Source organism: Pleurodeles waltl, chromosome 3_1, assembly GCF_031143425.1.
Source record: "Pleurodeles waltl isolate 20211129_DDA chromosome 3_1, aPleWal1.hap1.20221129, whole genome shotgun sequence".
Classification (NCBI taxonomy): domain Eukaryota; kingdom Metazoa; phylum Chordata; class Amphibia; order Caudata; family Salamandridae; genus Pleurodeles; species Pleurodeles waltl.
Window position 1 is genome coordinate 193,298,074 of NC_090440.1, and position 18,757 is coordinate 193,316,830.

The window sequence follows — 18,757 nt, forward strand, 5'->3', positions numbered from 1 at the left end:
AAACCGGGCCAGACGTCTCAAACAGAATAAACCCTCCACGGTAGAGAGCCAAAAAGAGAGAGCGGCGTTGCTTAGACATCTCCGCAGCCAGGACAGCATCTCAGAATGTGGACTCGGACCAGTGAGAACCCCTCCCCCCACCTCCTCCCCCAGGCTCTTCTCGCTGCCTCACGTGGATGAAGACTTGCGACTTGCTGGACAATCAACAATAGTCCTTGGGCCGGTGCAGGTGTAGTGACAATTGCATACAGCAACGGTGCGGCAGGGCTCTGACCCCTCCCCTTTTGGAGTGGCGATCGCCTTACAACGCCATTTGGATCGGACTCTCCCCCAGTTTGTTCTACATTTGTTTCCAGGTGGGGAACAATGCTCCAGTTTGTCTCTCTCTGTTTGTTTATTCCTTTCTTCTTTCCTATCCTTCTGCCATGACTTTAGTAGGACAACACCTTCTTCTAATCGCTGTCATGGTGACACATATCGGGGTCCTATCGGGGCGGGTTGTGGGCTCCCACCTGACCATTAGAGGGGGCCCTCACTTTTACCATGACTACCATTCTTAGCCTCAATGTACTGGGCCTTAACGAAGCAGTAAAGCGACAGGAATTGCTGATCCAGCTTAGAGACGCACGGGCTGATCTGTGCCTTCTACAAGAAACTCACCTAGTGCAAGCAGACTGGAGGGGTTTGAGGTCACCATGGTTCGACAGACAATTTCACTCCTCAGGCTCTGGGAGGCGGGCGGGAGTGGCTATCTTGCTAGCCACCAGTTTCCCGGGAAGAGTTCTGGGGGCACAGGCTGAGATCCCTGGGCAACTTCTCTCCCTTCGCATAGACCTTCGAGGACATAGACTGACAGTAGTGAACATCTATGGCCCAAACGATCAGCAGGACCGCTTACTTAGCGATGCCCCGAGTAGGGTCATGGCTACCCCGGGTGAGGACATTGTGGTGGAGGGTCTTTAATTTAGTACCGGACACCCTGCTCAACAGATCAGCCCAGAGATACGGCCAGACGGGCGCCTTTACTAAGGACCTTCGGGAGTGGTTGGAGGCAGCGGCACTCCCCGACATCTGGGGCAAACAACACCCGACCGAGAGGGCATACTCCTTCTTTTCCGCAGCACACCAGACTTATGCACGCATTGATCTTTTCCTTACCTCACCGCGCGTTACCAGCCAGGCAATGGGACTGCGCTGGGTGTGGCGTCCCGGTCGGGTCGCCTACTGGTTCACCGACTTCAGGTGCAGGCGGTGATCCAACTGCCTGATGGCACACGGACCGGCCGGAAGGAACAGATTATAGCTCAGTTTGAGCAATTCCACTCTGATCTGTATGCAGAGGAAGGGCTCGATGAGGAAGGGGTGGAGGGCTATCTGGCCTCCGTTCCCCTGTCTCGAATCTCCCTGACCGCCATTGAGGCACTGGACGGTGACATCACTATAGTGGAAGTCTTGACGGCTATACAGAGGCTGCTGGCTGGGAAGGCACCTGGGGCTGATGGCTTTAGTGCAGAGTTCTACAAATCCTTTGGTTCCTTGTTGGTGCCAGTCTTGGTACGACTATATAACGGATTGGGGCAGCGGCCCACCTTCCTCCCTCGATGCAGCTGGGGATTGTTACGGTAATCTCAAAACCGGGAAAGGACCCAACCCTCTGTGCTTCTTTTCGCCCCATCACGTTATTGAACGTGGATGCTAAGATTTTTACGGGTATACTGACCCACAGACTGAAGCTGTACATGCAGAGCTTGATTGACCCAGACCAAACTGGCTTTGTTCCCGAGCGCTCGTGCAGTGACACTAAAAGTTTATGTCATTTACTGGACAAAGTTCAGCGAGCTAAAATTCCAGAGCTGCTTCTCTCTATCGAGGCCGAAAAGGCTTTCGATAGGGTTCATTGGTGATACCTCCAGGAGGTTCTGCGGCATGCCGGGCTTGGCCCGAGATTCCGCGACAGTATGACCGCCCGCCTGGGGTGTATGTGTCCCTGGTCTTGCGTGCCACAATGGGAGCTTGGGACAGGGTAAAGACGGCAAAGGGATTGTCCCCCTCCATCTCCCCACAGACGTCGCTCATCGGTAATCCTGACTTTCCTCCTGCGATTCGAGACCCAACGTACCTACCGTGGCAGAATGCACAGTGTAAGAGAATCGGACATCTTTTTGACGAGAAAGGGATCTTTAACAGACTGCAGGCGGTGTAGGAAGTTGGCTCTGTATGTACAATTTCAAAGTAAGAAATAGCCTGCACAGAGTACAAGGGTTCCCCTTAAAGGTAAGATAGTGGCAAAAAGAGATAATTCTAATGCTCTATTTTGTGGTAGTGTGGTCGAGCAGTAGGCTTGTCAGAGGGTAGTGTTAAGCATTTGTTGTACACACACAGGCCATAAATGAGGAACACACACTCAAAGACAATTCCAGGCCAATAGGTTTTTATATAGAAAAATATATTTTCTTAGTTTATTTTAAGAACCACAGGTTCAAGATTTACAAACAATACTTTAAATGAAAGGTATTTCACTCATGTATCTTAGGAACTTTGAATCATCACAATAGCATGTACAGTTTTGGCAAAAATGGCAATAAGCTATTTTAAAATTGGACACTGCAAAATTCAACAGTTCCTGGGGGAGGTAAGTATTTGTTAGTTTTTCAGGTAAGTAAAGCACTTACAGGGTTCAAAGTTGGGTCCAAGCAGCCCACCGTTGGGGGTTCAGGGCAACCCCAAAGTTACCACAACAGCAGCTCAGGGCCGGTCAGGCGCAGAGGTCAAAGTGGTGCTCAAAACGCATAGGCTTCAATGGAGAAGGGGGTGCCCCGGTTCCAGTCTGCCAGCAGGTAAGTACCCGCCACTTCGGAGGACAGACCAGGGGGGTTTTGTAGGGCACCGGGGGGGACACAAGTCAGCACAAAAAGTACACCCTCAGCGGCACAAGGGCAGCCGGGTGCAGAGTGCAAACAGGCGTCTGATTTGCAATTGGTTTCTATGGGAGACCCAGGGGTCTCTTCAGCGAAGCAGGCAGGCAAGGGGGGGGGCTCCTCGGGGTAGCCACCACCTGGGCAAGGGAGAGGGCCACCTGGGGGTCGCCGGGGAGTCCTCCCTGTAGTGTTGTTTCTCCGCAGGTCGAGCCGGGGGCGTCGGGTGCAGAGTGGAAAGTCTCACGCTTCCGGCGGGAAACGTGTTGTCTTTAAAAGTTGCTTGTTTGTTGCAAAGTTGCAGTCTTTGTGGAACAGGGCCACTGTCCTCTGGAGTTCTTGGTCTTTTTAGATGCAGGGTAGTCCGCTGAGGCTTCAGAGGTCGCTGGACCCTGGGGGACACGTCGCTGTTGCAGTTTTTCTTGAAGTGGGGAGACAGGCCGGTGGGGCTGGGGCCAAAGCAGTTGGTGTCTCCGTCTTCTCTGCAGGGCTTCAGGTCAGCAGTCCTTCTTCGTCTTCAGGTTGCAGGAATCTATCTTCCTCGGTTCTAGGAGCCCCTAAATACTCAATTTAGGGGTGTGGTTAGGTCTGGGAGGGCAGTAGCCAATGGCTACTGTCCTTGAGGGTGCCTACACCCTCTTTGTGCCTCCTCCCTGAGGGGAGGGGGGCACATCCCTATTCCTATTGGGGGAATCCTCCAAAATCAAGATGAAGGATTTCTAAAGGCAGGGGTCACCTCAGCTCAGGACTAGTGGGTGACTCCTCCTTGTTTTTTTCATTATCTCCCCCGGACTTGCCGCCAAAAGTGGGGCTGTGTCCAGGGGGGCGGGCATCTCTACTAGCTGGAGTGCCCTGTGGCATTGTAACACGAAGCCTGAGCCTTTTACAGGCTGTTACAGTTCCTGCAGGGGGGAGGTGTGAAGCACCTCCACCCAGAGCAGGCTTTTGTTTCTGTCCTCAGAGAGCACAAAGGCCCTCACCACATGGGGTCAGAAACTCGTCTCTCAGCAGCAGGCTGGCACAGACCAGTCAGTCCTGCACTGAACAATTGGGTAAAATACAGGGGGCATCTCTAAGATGCCCTCTGTGTACATTTTTTTAATAAATCCAACACTGGCATCAGTGTGGGTTTATTATTCTGAGAAGTTTGATACCAAACTTCCCAGTATTCAGTGTAGCCATTATGGAGCCGTGGAGTTCGTTTTTGACAAACTCCCAGACCATATACTTAATATGGCCCCACTGTACTTACAATGTCTAAGAATAGACTTAGACACTGCATGGGCATATTGCTCATGCAGCTCTACACTCACCTGTGGTATAGTGCACCCTGCCTTAGGGTTGTAAGGCCTGCTAGAGGGGTGACTTACCTATGCCACAGGTAGTATTTTGTGGGCATGGCATCCGGAGGAGGGTGCCATGCCGACTTTGCCTTTTTCTCCCCATCAAAACACACAATCTACAATGGCAGTGTTCATGTGTTAGGTGAGGGGTCCCTTAGGGTGGCACAACATATGCTGCAGCCCTGAGGGACCTTCCCTGGTCACAGGGCCCTTGGTACCACTGGTACCTTTTACAAGGGACTTATCTGTGTGCCAGGGGTGTGCCAATTGTGGAAACAATGGTACATTTTAGGTGAAAGCACACTGGTGCTGGGGCCTGGTTAGCAGGTTCCCAGCACACTTCTCAGTCAAGTCAGCATCAGTATCAGGCAAAAAGTGGGGGGTAATTGCAACAGGGAGCCATTTCCTTACAGGCGGTATATGGTCTACCGGATAGCGCCTCATGGCAATATCGGGCCGTCCATCATTGGGTAACCTCCCCTGCAATATTATCCCATGCGAGTAGACCATTGACCCGCTTCGAACAGTGGCTCATAGCAAGGGACACGGACAAGCGCCTCCTGTCTGATATCTACGCGTTTTTGATTACCCCGCCTCATCTTCTTGACACCCCAGCTAAACGTAGATGGGAGTCTGAATGTGGATGTGCCTTTTCTGACCGCGAATGGAGGGATATCCTTCATAGAGCACGGGTGATGGTTCGCGCCATGAACACCAAAGAAATGTTTCTGAAAATAGCCCACTACATGTACTACACACCTGCCAGACTGGCTCAATGGGGAGGGCGGAGCGATGGTAGATGCTGGTGTAACTGTGGGGGGAGGGCACACTCATGCACCTGCTTTGGCTCTGTCTAAGGATAGCTTCCTTTTGGGGCCCAATCCTGCAGGCAATAGACGATATTTATGACACTAGCGTACCACAATTTCCTAGTTACATTCTGCTGGGCCTCCCTAATCCCCTGAGGTATCCGCTCTGCTCTTCTAGGGGCCGGGCTATGGCTCTGGCCTTAGGGGCGGCAAAGCAGCTTTTGTTGGCCCACTGGGGCTCGGAGAGTGTCCCCACTCACACGGACTGGTTACACAAATTGTGGGCTCTGATGGGCATGGAAAAGCTGACAACAGCGGCGACTGGTACACTTCCCCTCTGACAAAATATCGAAACGTCTATTAGATACTTGTCAGCAGACTTCCGGGAACTGTCTTGCCCCTCCTACCTCCGTATACTGCGGCTGACCCCCCAGAACTGAATGGTGGACCCGCCCCTTCTTCCCACTTGGGCAGATCACTGCTACTCAGGTTACCCCTTTGAGCCAAAGACACCGGCTCATTGTACAAGGTGTTTCCCCCTTCCTTCTTCTCTACCTCCTACTCTTCTTCTTTCTTACTGTCATTTCCCCACCGGCCTGTGGTTGTAGGTGGGAGATGTTGTAATGTTTCAAACTCAATAAAAGAGATCTTAAACCTAAACCAGGGTGAGGTGACATCCCCCCTGCACAGTGCTGTCACTTGCAACCTTATCAGCATGCAAACTCACCCTTAGCACCATAACAGACACTTGCCCATTTATAAACGGTACAATGTTATATATGTGCCACCAACTTATCTTTTCCACACAAAGCTTGCCTTACCTTTACAAGTTTAGTATCAGGATCTGCTTTTATAAGAGTCCTTCTCTTCTTGTTTTTCTTTTCTCCTGAAAGACCAATTACATGTTTTTTTCACCAAACAAAGATACGATCCAATATGAACAATATAAAATAAAAGAATGAGGAGTAACGAGGAAAGAATATTTTGAGGTTACGTTTTAGGAAGACAAGTGTTTAGACAGTTTTGTGAAGAAGTAATCATCTCTGAAAATGAGGATGAGAAGTAGCTCACCTTTTGGGGCCAAAGGTCCAGGATCACCCTATAACCAAAGAAGGATTTGTTAGAAGCGCAGCATGACATTAGCTTGTACATCTTCATCCAGAGATGTGAAAAGAGGAGATCCCACATTTTTAATGTTGCCAGAAAGTTTGCACATAAAGGAAAGCAAGCAATGTGGACAAGATACATCTTGCATAGACCTCTATTTTTGAAGGCAGGCTCCTGGAGGAAAAGTGGCAGAGGAATGTTTTCTTCAGATGTGTACTTTCTTTGGTATAAATTTATATTTGCGCATAAATGCCAACTTTTTCAAACTGGTACTGAGACTTTGTTGATTCTCTAAGATGCCAGCAAAGAGAAATGAAAGTGTAGTACAGTCAAACTCGTCCCTCATCACAGACACTACCTTTCATCAGAAATTAAAAAAAGGAGAAGGCAAAAGATCACATCTTTTCTGTGGAAGGTGGTCAACAGATAGGAGTGGTGGCTCTAGATGCTAAGCTGTGAATGTAGTAAATAGCACACTGAATTCTAATGTCAAAAGTGGATGGAACAGTGAGTGGACAACAACAATCATCTCTTTCCTATAGAGATAGACTGCGAGAGAGAAGATAGTAAATGTGAAAGGAATAACTGGACAAACGATTTCACTTGCTCTCACCAATACACACTGGTTTACATACCCTCCTCATTTGGACGCTGTTTTCGTCAAGCAGGAGAGACTTCCTCTCCCTTGGCTGATTAAGTTATCTGTGTGGTCTGAATTCCCTGGCCTTGTAAGACATACTGTAACTCCTCTCAGTGCAGAATTCCTTCTCATCCCGTTTTCAATGTCAGCAAATTCATCTTACTTTCTTTCCTTAAAATGGCTCCAGGACCTATGAGCCATTCAGAGTAGCAGAGAGTGAGGATCCAGAGCTTAGTGCAAAGGAGTTCCAGGATAATGGTGATTGAAGGTGCAAGCAAAATAGACCAACCTTTTATGAAATCTGAGTGACAACCTATGGCACTAAACAGCGGGGGTTGCCTAGTAACCCTAACCCTGGCAGAGGAACTGCTTCCATAAGTAAGGAAAATAATCACCTCTGGTGTATTTTTCTATTCTACAAACTGCATCTAAATTACAAGTTACCTTGAATGCCAACATTTGCCAGCTAATGGAAAAAGCAAGCATCGTTAACAGAGATAAGGCACTCGATTTTATACTACAACTTACTTAAGTGCTTCTTAGCTGCTTGCATAGCTGCCATATTCACACACTCAAAAACGATTGTATGTACTGAAAATAGAACAGGGAGTTAGCCTGCTACAGTTAGACATGAGGACGGCAAGGACTATACATAAGAGGAACTGTTCCATTAGCTAAATTCTAAAGGAAACTTTGAGATAAAGATGCTGACTGTTTGTGACACAACACCATGGGCCCCTGACAAAGCGTGCTGGCCTAAGCTTTTGTTTTTTTAAATTAGTATTTTTTATACAATCTTTTTATTTGAATAAACATTACTCAGTACAGAAAATTTGACACATTTAGGAAATGAACTATAGTCCTTGGTCAAAGGAGAAAAGTAGAGTAGAAAATGTGAGAAAAAAATGCAGCTTACCAGTTTGTTACACGTGTAAAATTGCACTCACCACATTATATTTTGCCATTTAATATTGTTCTCTTGAAGCACGTGTTTCCTCATCATAGCCAAATGCCCAGGCCCACCCAGTTCCTCTGTCCACCCATGTCGATCATTCAAGAGTTTCTGTACACACTCCATTGGGCCCAGATTTTATCATATTTTTTGGGGCAACCAAGACTCTAATCAATCACTTGTGACTTCTGACAACAATCCAGGTGGTCTTCCCAGTACTGAATTTCAGGGGGTCTGGTCACTCCCCACACCCTAACGAAGTCCCTTTTGGCTATTCCCCTTACTAGCATCACCATATCTTCTGATGTCGAAGCAATGTTTCCTCCCCTGTTAAGTGTAACACCAGCCGCTTGGTGTCTAGTGGTACGTTGAGGCCCATAACCTGAGCCAATATTTGCACGAATATCAACTTTCAAAATTGTTGGATTATAGTGCAGCTCAAGAGATTATGGAAAAAGGACCCCACCATTCTTTAACCCCTGTTATATAGGTTTGTGTCGCAGTGTCCCATGCGATGAAGGAGGGATCTAGATATGTATGATCTATGTAGAACTCTAGGTTTTATCAAGCAGAAACTGGCCCGTTTTGCAACCTCTCTGGGGCCCTTCAGAGCCACCTCTCTGTGGCTCTGAAGGGCTTCCTCCCAATCATCGTCTTCGACAAGGCCCACATCTCCCTCTCATGCCTTACGAAGAGAGTGCCCTGGGTCAAGGGAATTATTCATTCATTTTCGATAGGTCAGGGAAATTGCCTTTTCAGGGACAGAATCTAGCAACAGCCTATCCTCTAGTGGGGATGATTCTGGAGGTTAGTCCCCTTCTCTTATGTGGCATCCAAGGGCGTGACCTAATTGAAGATACTTAAACCTTTCTGATTCTCCATTGCAAACTTCCTCTTCAGGTCTTCAAAGGATATCATTGCTACACCCCTCAAGATATCTCCCAGGCAATCTATACTGATTAGTCCCCACTTATAGAAGCCCTTCAGATTGCTGAGCTTGTTTAGTTGGTTGCAAGTTCAGAGTAGGATAACTTTTGTGAGTTTAACTTCGCACCCAAGAATTTTGTGGTCTCCCTCCATGCCTTTACTGTTGATTGAGTGTGGCGCAGGAACTTGTCTTCCTGCTTTGTAATGTACAAAACAGAAAGGTATCCGCGGTCCCCCACTCCTGCTCTGTCCACTCTATAAGCTGGCTTGTCAACATCTGCGAACACCCAGTCATTTACAGAAGCTAGCTGGGACGCCCAGTAGCATGTAGTAGTAGTCTGGGATCGCCAGTCCCCCATCAAACACTCCTTTCTGTAGCTTGCTGAGGGATATACATGAGCTGCCTCCATCCCACAGGAGTTGACACAGTTCGCCATTGATCTTCGCAAAGAATTTGGTGGTATTCTGGAGGGCATACAGTAGGTGGGTGAAGGACCTCCATTTTAAAGAAGACAGCCCGGCCCATCAGGGAGATTGTGAGCCTCCGCCAGTGCATTGTGTCATCTCAGAGACGTTCCAGTTGTGGGAGGACATTCTTCTTGAGAAATTCGTCCAAATTTCTCATTATACACACACACACAGATATATATATATTGTAAGGAAATGCCTCCTTGGCATGGTTACCCCCTGACTTTTTGCCTTTGCTGATGCTAAGTTATGATTTGAAAGTGTGCTGGGACCCTGCTAACCAAGCCCCAGCACCAGTGTTCTTTCCCTAAACTCTACCTTTGTCTCCCCAATTGGCACAACCCTGGCACTTAGGTAAGTCCCTTGTAACTGGTACCCCTGGTACCAAGGGGCCTGATGCCACGGAAGGTCTGTAAGGGCTGCAGCATGTCTTATGCCACTCTAGGGACCCCTCACTCATCACATGCACACTGCTTCACAGCTTGTGTGTGCTGGTGGGGAGAAAATGACTAAGTCGACATGGCACTCCCCTCAGAGTGCCATGCCAACCTCACACTGTCTGTGGCATAGGTAAGTCACCCATCTAGCAGACCTTACAGCCCTAAGGCAAGGTGCACTATACCACAGGTGAAGGCATAGGTGCATGAGCACTATGCCCCCTACAGTGTCTAAGCAAAACCTTAGACATTGTAATTGCAGGGTAGCCATAAGATTATATGGTCTGGGAGTCTGTCAGACACGAACTCCACAGCACCATAATGGCTACACTGAAAACTGGGAAGTTTGGTATCAAACTTCTCAGCACAATAAATGCCAGTGTGCAATTTATTGTAACATACACCCAGAGGGCATCTTAGAGATGCCCCCTGAAAACATACCCGAATTCCAGTGTAGGCTGACTAGTTTTTGCCAGCCTGCCACACACCAGACATGTTGCTGGCCACATGGGGAGAGTGCCTTTGTCACTCTGTGGCTAGGAACAAAGCATGTACTGGGTGGAGGTGCTTCTCACCTCCCCCTGCAGGAACTGTAACACCTGGCGGTGAGCCTCAAAGGCTCACCCCTTTTGTTACAGCGCCACAGGGCATCCCAGCTAGTGGAGATGCCCGCCCCTCCGGCCACTGTCCCCACTTTTTTGCGGCAAGACTGGAGGAGATAATTAGAAAAACAAGGAGGAGTCACCCACCAGTGAGGACAGCCCCTAAGGTGTCCTGAGCTGAGGTGACCCTTACTTTTAGAAATCCTCCATCTTGTGGATGGAGGATTCCCCCAATAGGATTAAGAATGTGCCCCCCTCCCCACAGGGAGGAGGCACAAAGACGGTGTAGCCACCCTCAAGGACAGTAGCCTTTGGCTACTGCCCTCCCAGACCTAAACACACCCCTAAATTCAGTATTTAGGGACTCCCCAGAACCAAGGAAACTAGATTCCTGCAACCTTAACCAGAAGAAGGACTGCTGACCTGAAGCCCTGCAGTGAAGACGGAGATGACAACTGCTTTGGCCCCAGCCCTACCGGCCTGTCTCCCAACTTTGAAGAAAACTGCAACAGCGACGCATCCAACAAGGACCAGAGACCTCGGAAGCCTCAGAGGACTGCCCTGCAACCAAGGACCAAGAAATTCCCGTGAACAGCGGCCCTGTTCAACAATCTGCAACTTTCTTGCAACAAAGAAACAACTTTAAAGACTTCACGTTTCCCGCCGGAAGTGTGAGACTTCCCACTCTGCACCCGACGCCCCCGGCTCGACCTGCAGAAAACAAACACCTCAGGGAGGATTCCCCGGCGACTGCGAGCCCGTGAGTAACCTGAGACGACCCCCCTGAGCACCCACAGCGACGCCTGCAGAGAGAATCCAGAGGCTCCCCCTGACCGCGACTGCCTGTAACAAGGGACCCGACGCCTGGAACCAACACTGCACCTGCAGCCCCCAGGATCTGAAGGAATCGAACTCCAGTGTAGGAGCGACCCCCAGGCGACCCTCTGCCTAGCCCAGGTGGTTGCTACCCAGAGGAGCCCCCCCTGTGCCTGCCTGCATCGCTGAACAGACCCCTGGGTCTCCCCATTACCTCCTATACAAAACCTGACGCCCGTTTGCACTCTGCACCTGGCCGCCCTTGTGCCGCTGAGGTTGTACTTTCTGTGCCTGCTTGTGTCCTCCCCAGTGCCCTACAAAACCCCCCTGGTCTGCCCCAGAGGACGCGGGTACTTACCTGCTGGCAGACTGGAACTGGGGCACCCCTGTTCTCCTTTAAAGCCTATGTGTTTTGGGCACCTCTTTGACCTCTGCACCTGACCGGCCCTGAGCTGCTGGTGTGATAAGTTTGGGGCTGCCTTAAACCCCCAACGGTGGGTTACCTTGGACCCAACTTTGAGACTTGTAAGTGTTTTACTTACCTGTAAACTTAACCTCTACTTACCTCCCCCAGGAACTGTTGATTTTTGCGCTGTGTTCACTTTTAAAATAGCTTATTGCCATTTTTACCAACACTGTACTTGATATTGTGTTTATTCAAAGTTCCTAAAGTATCTAAGTGAAGTACCTTACATTAAAAGTATTAACTGTAAATCTTGAACCTGTGGTTCTTAAAATAAACTAAGAAAATATATTTTTCAATATAAAAACCTATTGGCCTGGAGTAAGTCTTTAAGTGTGTGTTCCTCATTTATTGCCTGTGTGTGTACAACAAATGCTTAACACAACCCTCTGATAAGCCTACGGCTCGACCACACTACCACAAAATAGAGCAGTAGAATTATCTATTTTTGCCACTATCTTAACTTTAAGGGGAACCCTTGGACTCTGTGCACACTATTTCTTACTTTGAAATAGTATATACAGAGCCAACTTCCTACATTGGTGGATCAGCGGTGGGGTCTAAGACTTTGCATTTGCTGGACTACTCAGCCAATACCTGATCACATGACTAAATTCCAAAAATTGTCATTAGAAACTGATTTTTGAAATTGGAGCTATTTTTCTAACTTTTTTAAAAGTCCTGCTAGAGCCTTGTGTTAGTCCCTGTTAGCATTTCTTCTAGAGTTTAAAAGTTTTGTAAAAGTTTGGATTAAGTTCTAGAGATAGTTTTAGATTCTTAAAAAGTATCCCAACTTTTAGAGAAATAATGTCTAATACAGAAGAGATGGTGGTGGAGCTCAACCTCACCCCTTACCTGCATCTTAGGATGTCAGAGTTAAGGACTCTCTGTAAAAAAAAAAGATAAAAACTGGATCAAACCCTACCAAAGTACAGCTCCAGGAGCTTTTGGCAGGGTTTGCTAGAGACAACCCCTCTGAAGACAACCTTACAGAGGGGGAAGCTAGTGACCAGGAGGATAATTTCCCACTCCTGTCCTAGTTAGGGAGACCAGGGTTCCTCAAACCCTGACTCCACAAGTGATAGTCAGAGATGCTGCTTCTCCCACAGGGGAGTCCAACAACTCTGGAAGCATTGAGGGCAGCCTCAATGAAGATGGCCTCCTGTTAGCCAGGATGGCCACAATATTGGCTTTGGAGAGACAGCTCATAGCCATAGAAAGGGAACGACAAGAGATGGGTTTAGCTCCCATCGATGGTGGCAGCAACTTAAATAGGGTCAGATAGAATACTGACATGCTAAAAATCCCCAAAGGGATTGTAACAAAATATGAAGATGGTGATGATATCACCAAATGGTTCACAGCTTTTGAGAGGGCTTGTGCAACCAGAAAAGTAAACAAATCTCACTGGGGTGCTCTCCTTTGGGAAATGTTCACTGGAAAGTGTAGGGATAGACTCCTCACACTCTCTGGAAAAGATGCAGAATCCTATGAGCTCATGAAGGCTACCCTGATTGAGGGCTTTGGATTCTCAACTGAGGAGTAAAGGATTAGGTTCAGGGGGGCTCAAAAATCCTCGAGCCAGACCTGGGTTGATCTTGTTGACTTCTCAGTCAAAACACTGGATGGCTGGATTAATGGCAGTGGTGTAAATGATTATGAAGGGCTGTATAATTTGTTTATGAAGGAACACCTTTTAAGTAATTGTTTCAATGATAAACTGCATCAGCATCTGGTAGACCTAGGTCCAATTTCTCCCCAAGAATTGGGAAAGAAGGCAGACCCTTGGGTCAAGACTAGGGTGACCAAGACTTCCACAGGGGGTGACCAAAAGAAAGGGGTCCCAAGACTCCCCAGGGGAAGAGTGTTGAGACATCCAAGGGAAAAAGTAAAGAGTCTTCTACAGGGCCCCAAAAACCTGCTCAGGAGGGTTGGCCCAAAGCATCTTCACAATCCTCATTTGGGTACAAGAGTAAAAACTTTGATCCAAAAAAGGTCTGGTGTCATAGCTGTAATCAGCAGGGACACCAAACTGGAGACAAGGCCTGTCCCAAGAAAGGTTCCACTTCTACTACTACTCCAGTTGCACTGGAATAGCCAGTCTCCAGGTGGGATCAACAGTGTGCCAAGAGCAAATCAGGGTCCACACTGAAGCTACATTAGTCTCTGAGGGTGGGGTGGACCTAGCCACACTAGCTGCCTGCCCCCCTAACATGCAAAAATACAGGCAGCAGCTCCTTATTAATGGGACTAGAGTAGAAGCCCTGAGGGATACAGGTGCCAGTGTCACAATGGTGACAGACAAACTGGTTTCCCCAGGACAATACCTGACTGGACAAACTTATCCAGTCACCAACGCTGACAATCAGACTAAAGTACATCCCATGGCTATGGTAACTTTAGAATGGGGAGGGGCCAATGGCCTGAAACAGGTGGTAGTCTCCTCTGCAATACCAGTAGACTGTCTGCTTGGAAATGATCTGGAGTCCTCAGCATGGGCTGAGGTAGAACTCAAAACCCATGCAACCAGCTTCAGCACAGAAAAAGAAAAAGAACCTCTCTTCTCAGGAAGAAGTTCTATCCCCTGAGGGAACTGAGCCTAAGGAGTTGGAACCTTATCAGGTTGAGCTCTTGGGCCCAGGAAGACCCACAAGGAAACAACTGTGCAAGGGGAAATAAACATGTCCCTCTCTTCAAGGCCTTAGGCAGCAAGCTGCTGAGGAAACAAAAGGAAATGTCAGTGGAACCCACAGGGTCTATTAGGAAGATGGACTCCGTTACACTGAGGCAAGAGATCCAAAACCTGGTGCCACTAGGAGAGTGGTAGTGCCTCAGGATTTTAGGGAGTTAATTCTAACCTTAGCCCATGACATTCCACTTGCTGGGCATTTGGGACAAACCAAGACATGGGAGAGGTTAGTCAACCATTTCTATTGGCCCAATATTTCCCAGAAAGTAAAGGAGTTTTGTGCCTCCTGTGCCACCTGTCAAGCCAGTGGTAAGACAGGTAGCCACCCAAAGGCCCCCTCCTCATTCCACTTCCAGTGGTGGGGGTCCCATTTGAAAGAGTGGGAGTGGATATAGTGGGTCCACTTGAACCTCCCACAGCCTCAGGGAATCAGTATATGCTAGTAGTAGTGGATCATGCTACTGGGTACCCTGAAGCAATTCCCCTTAGGTCCACTACTGCCCCTGCAGGAGCCAAAGCACTCATTGGTATTTTACCAGAGTGGGATTTCCTAAGGAGGTGGTTTCTGACAGAGGTACCAACTTCATGTCAGCTTACCTAAAACACATGTGGAATGAGTGTGGGGTGACTTACAAATTCACCACACCATATCATCCACAAACCAATGGTCTTGTTGAGAGGTTTAACAAGACATTGAAGGGAATGATCATGGGGCTCCCTGAAAAGCTCAAATGGAGATGAGATGTCCTCTTGCCATGCCTGCTTTTCGCCTACAGAGAGGTGCGTCAGAAGGGAGTAGGGTTTTCCCCCTTTGAACTTTTGTTTGGCCATCCTGTTAGGGGACCACTAGCTCTTGTGAAAGAAGGCTGGGAGAGACCTCTTCATGAGTCTAAGCAAGATACAGTGGATTATGTACTAGGCCTACGTTCAATGATGGCGGAGTACATGGAAAAGGCAAGCAAAAACCTTGAGGCCAGCCAACAACTCCAGAAGATGTGGTATGACCAAAATGCTGCTATGGTTGAGTTTCAGCCAGGGCAGAAAGTCTGGGTTCTGGAGCCTGTGGCTCCCTGGGCACTTCAGGAGAGATGGAGTGGCCCTTACCCAGTGATAGAGAAAAAGAGTCAGGTCACCTACTTGGTAGACCTAGGCACTAGCAGGACCCCCAAAAGGGTGATCCATGTGAACCGCCTCAAACTCTTTCATGACAGGGCAGATGTAAACATGTTAATGGTTACAGATGAGGACCAGGAAACTGAGAGTGAACCTCTCCCTGATCTCCTCTCCTCTGACCCTAAAGATGGCTCAGTAGATGGAGTCATACTCAGACATCCTCTCTGGCCAACAGCAGGCTGAATGCAGGCAAGTCCTCTAGCAGTTTGCTGAGCTCTTTTCCCTAACCCCTGGTCAGACACACCTGTGTACCCATGATGTGGACACAGGGGACAGCATGCCTGTCAAAACACAATTTTTAGACAGTCTGATCAAGTTAAGGAAAGCATCAAAGTGGAAGTCCACAAGATGCTGGAATTGGGAGTGATTGAGCACTCTGACAGCCCCTGGGCTAGGCCAGTGGTCTTAGTCCCCAAACCTCACACAAAAGATGGCAAGAGAGAGATGAGGTTATGTGTGGACTACAGAGGGCTTAATTCTGTCACCAAGACAGATGCCCATCCATCCCATTCCAAGAGCAGATGAGTTAATAGACAAATTGGGTGCTGCCAAATACTTAAATACCTTTGCCTTGACAGCAGGATACTGGCAAATAAGAATGGCACCAGGAGCAAAAGAGAAAACAGCATTCTCTACACCTGATGGGCACTACCAGTTTACTGTGATAGCCCTTTGGCTTAAAGAATGCCCCTGCCACCTTCCAAAGGTTGGTGAATCACATCCTTGCTGGCTTGGAGTCCTTTAGTGCAGCTTATCTTGATGATATTGCTGTCTTTAGCTCCAACTGGCAGGATCACCTGGTCCACCTGAAGAAGGTTTTGCAGGCCTCTCTATCAAGGCATCTAAATGTCAGATAAGGCATGGTACTGTGGTTTACTTGGGACACCTTGTAGGTGGAGGCCAAGTTCAGCCACTCCAACCCAAGATCCAGACTATTCTGGACTGGGTAGCTCCAAAAACCCAGACTCAAGTCAGGGCACTCCTTGGCTTGACTGGTTACTATATGAGGTTTGTGAAGGGATATGGATCAATAGTGACACCCCTCACAGAACTTACCTCCAAGAAAAAGCCCAAGAAGGTAAACTGGACTGTAGAATGTCAACATGCCTTTGACACCCCAAAACAAGCTATGTGCACAGCACCAGTTCTAAAAGCTCCAGATTACTCTAAGCAGTTCATTGTGCAGACAGATGCCTCTGAACATGGGATCGGAGCAGTCCTGTAGCAGGAGGTTATTCCCGAGGGAGCAGCGTTGGTGTGCCATTGAGAGGGAGGCCTTTGCTGTGGTCTGGTCCCTGAAGAAGTTGAGACCATACCTCTTTGGTGCTCACTTTGTAGTTCAGACTGACCACAGACCTCTCAGATGGCTCATGCAAATGGAAGGAGAAAACCCTCAACTGTTGAGGTGGTCCATATCCCTACAGGGAATGGACTTTATAGTGGAAAACAGACCTGGGAATGCCCATGCCAATGCTGATGGCCTTTCCAGGTTCTTCCACTTAGAAAATGAAGGCTCTCTTGGGAAAGGCTAGTCTCTTCCTCTTTCGTTTGGGGGAGGGGTGGTGTGTAAGGAAATGCCTCCTTGGCATGGTTACCCCCTGACTTTTTGCCTTTGCTGATGCTAAGTTACGATTTGAAAGTGTGCTGGGACCCTGCTAACCAGGCCCCAGCACCAGTGTTCTTTCCCTAAACTGTACCATTGTCTCCACACTTGGCACAACCCTGGCACTCAGGTAAGTGCCTTGTAACTGGTACCCCCGGTACCAAGGGCCCTGATGCCAGGGAAGGTCTCTAAGGGCTGCAGCATGTCTTATGCCACTCTAGGGACCCCTCACTCAGCACATGCACACTGCTTCACAGCTTGTGTGTGCTGGTGGGGAGAAAATGACTAAGTCGACATGGCACTCCCCTCAGAGTGCCATGCCAACCTCACACTGCCTGTGGCATAGATAAGTCACCCCTCTAGCAGGCCTTACAGCCCTAAGGCAGAGTGCACTATACTACAGGTGAGGGCATAGGTGCATGAGCACTATGCCCCTACAGTGTCTAAGCAAAACCTTAGACATTGTAATTGCAGGGTAGCCATAAGAGTATATGGTCTGGGAGTCTGTCAAACACGAACTCCACAGCACCATAATGGCTACACTGAAAACTGGGAAGTTTGGTATCAAACTTCTCAGCACAATAAATGCACACTGATGCCAGTGTGAAATTTATTGTAACATACACCCAGAGGGCATCTTAGAGATGCCCCCTGAAAACATACCTGACTTCCAGTGTAGGCTGACTAGTTTCTGCCAGCCTGCCACACATCAGACATGTTGCTGGCCACATGGGGAGAGTGCCTTTGTCACTCTGGCCAGGAACAAAGCCTGTACTTGGTGGAGGTGCTTCTCACCTCCCCCTGCAGGAACTGTAACACCTGGCGGTGAGCCTCACCCCTTTTGTTACAGCGCCACAGGGCATCCCAGCTAGTGAAGATGCCCGCCCCTCCGGCCACTGCCCCCACTTTTTGCAGCAAGACTGGAGGAGATCATTAAAAAAACAAGGAGGAGTCACCCACCAGTCAGGACAGCCCCTAAGGTGTCCTGAGCTGAGGTGACCCTTACTTTTAGAAATCCTCCATCTTGTGGATGGTGGATTCCCCCAATAGGATTAGGGATGGGCCCCCCTCCCCACAGGGAGGAGGCACAAAGAGGGAGTAGCCACCCTCAAGGACAGTAGCCATTGGCTACTGCCCTCCCAGACCTAAACACACCCCTAAATTCAGTATTTAGGGGCTCCCTAGAACCTAGATTCAACCTTAACCAGAAGAAGGACTGCTGACCTGAAGCCCTGCAGTGAAGACGACAACTGCTTTGGCCCCAGCCCTACCGAACTGTCTCCCAACTTCGAAGAAAACTGCAACAGCAACGCATCCAACAGGGACCAGCGACCTCTGAAGCCTCAGAGACTGCCCTGCAACCAAGGACCAAGAAACCCCCGTGAACAGCGGCCCTGTTCAACAATCTGCAACTTTCTTGCAACAAAGAAACAACTTTTAAGACTTCACGTTTCCCGCCGGAAGCGTGAGACTTCCCACTCTGCACCCGACGCCCCCGGCTCGACCTGCAGAAAACAAACACCTCAGGGAGAACTCCCCAGCGACTGCGAGCCCGTGAGTAACCAGAGACGACCCCCCCTGAGCCACCACAGCGACGCCTGCAGACAGAATCCAGAAGCTCTCCCTGACCGCGACTGCCTGTAACAAGGGACCCGACACCTGGAACCAACACTGCACCCGCAGCCCCCAGTACCTGAAGGAACCGAACTCCAGTGCAGGAACGCCCCCCAGACGACCCTCTGCCTAGCCCAGGTGGTGGCTACCCCGAGGAGCCCCCCCTGTACCTGCCTTCATCATTGAAGAGACCCCCGGG

The 18,757-nt window shown here is 49.0% G+C and overlaps 1 protein-coding gene across 3 annotated transcripts in view; it reads right to left on the minus strand.

Moving 5' to 3' along the window:
- The window catches only part of NEIL1 (nei like DNA glycosylase 1), a 118,432-nt gene that overhangs the window by 20,591 nt on the left and 79,084 nt on the right, over positions 1 to 18,757 (minus strand). For all 3 annotated transcript variants that reach the window (XM_069222160.1, XM_069222161.1, XM_069222159.1), the window contains exons 7-8: positions 6,139 to 6,166; positions 5,889 to 5,953 (exon numbers count right to left, since the gene is read on the minus strand). In XM_069222160.1, the coding sequence (XP_069078261.1) occupies positions 5,889 to 5,953; positions 6,139 to 6,166 (93 nt within the window). The remainder of the gene's footprint in view (positions 1 to 5,888; positions 5,954 to 6,138; positions 6,167 to 18,757) is intronic.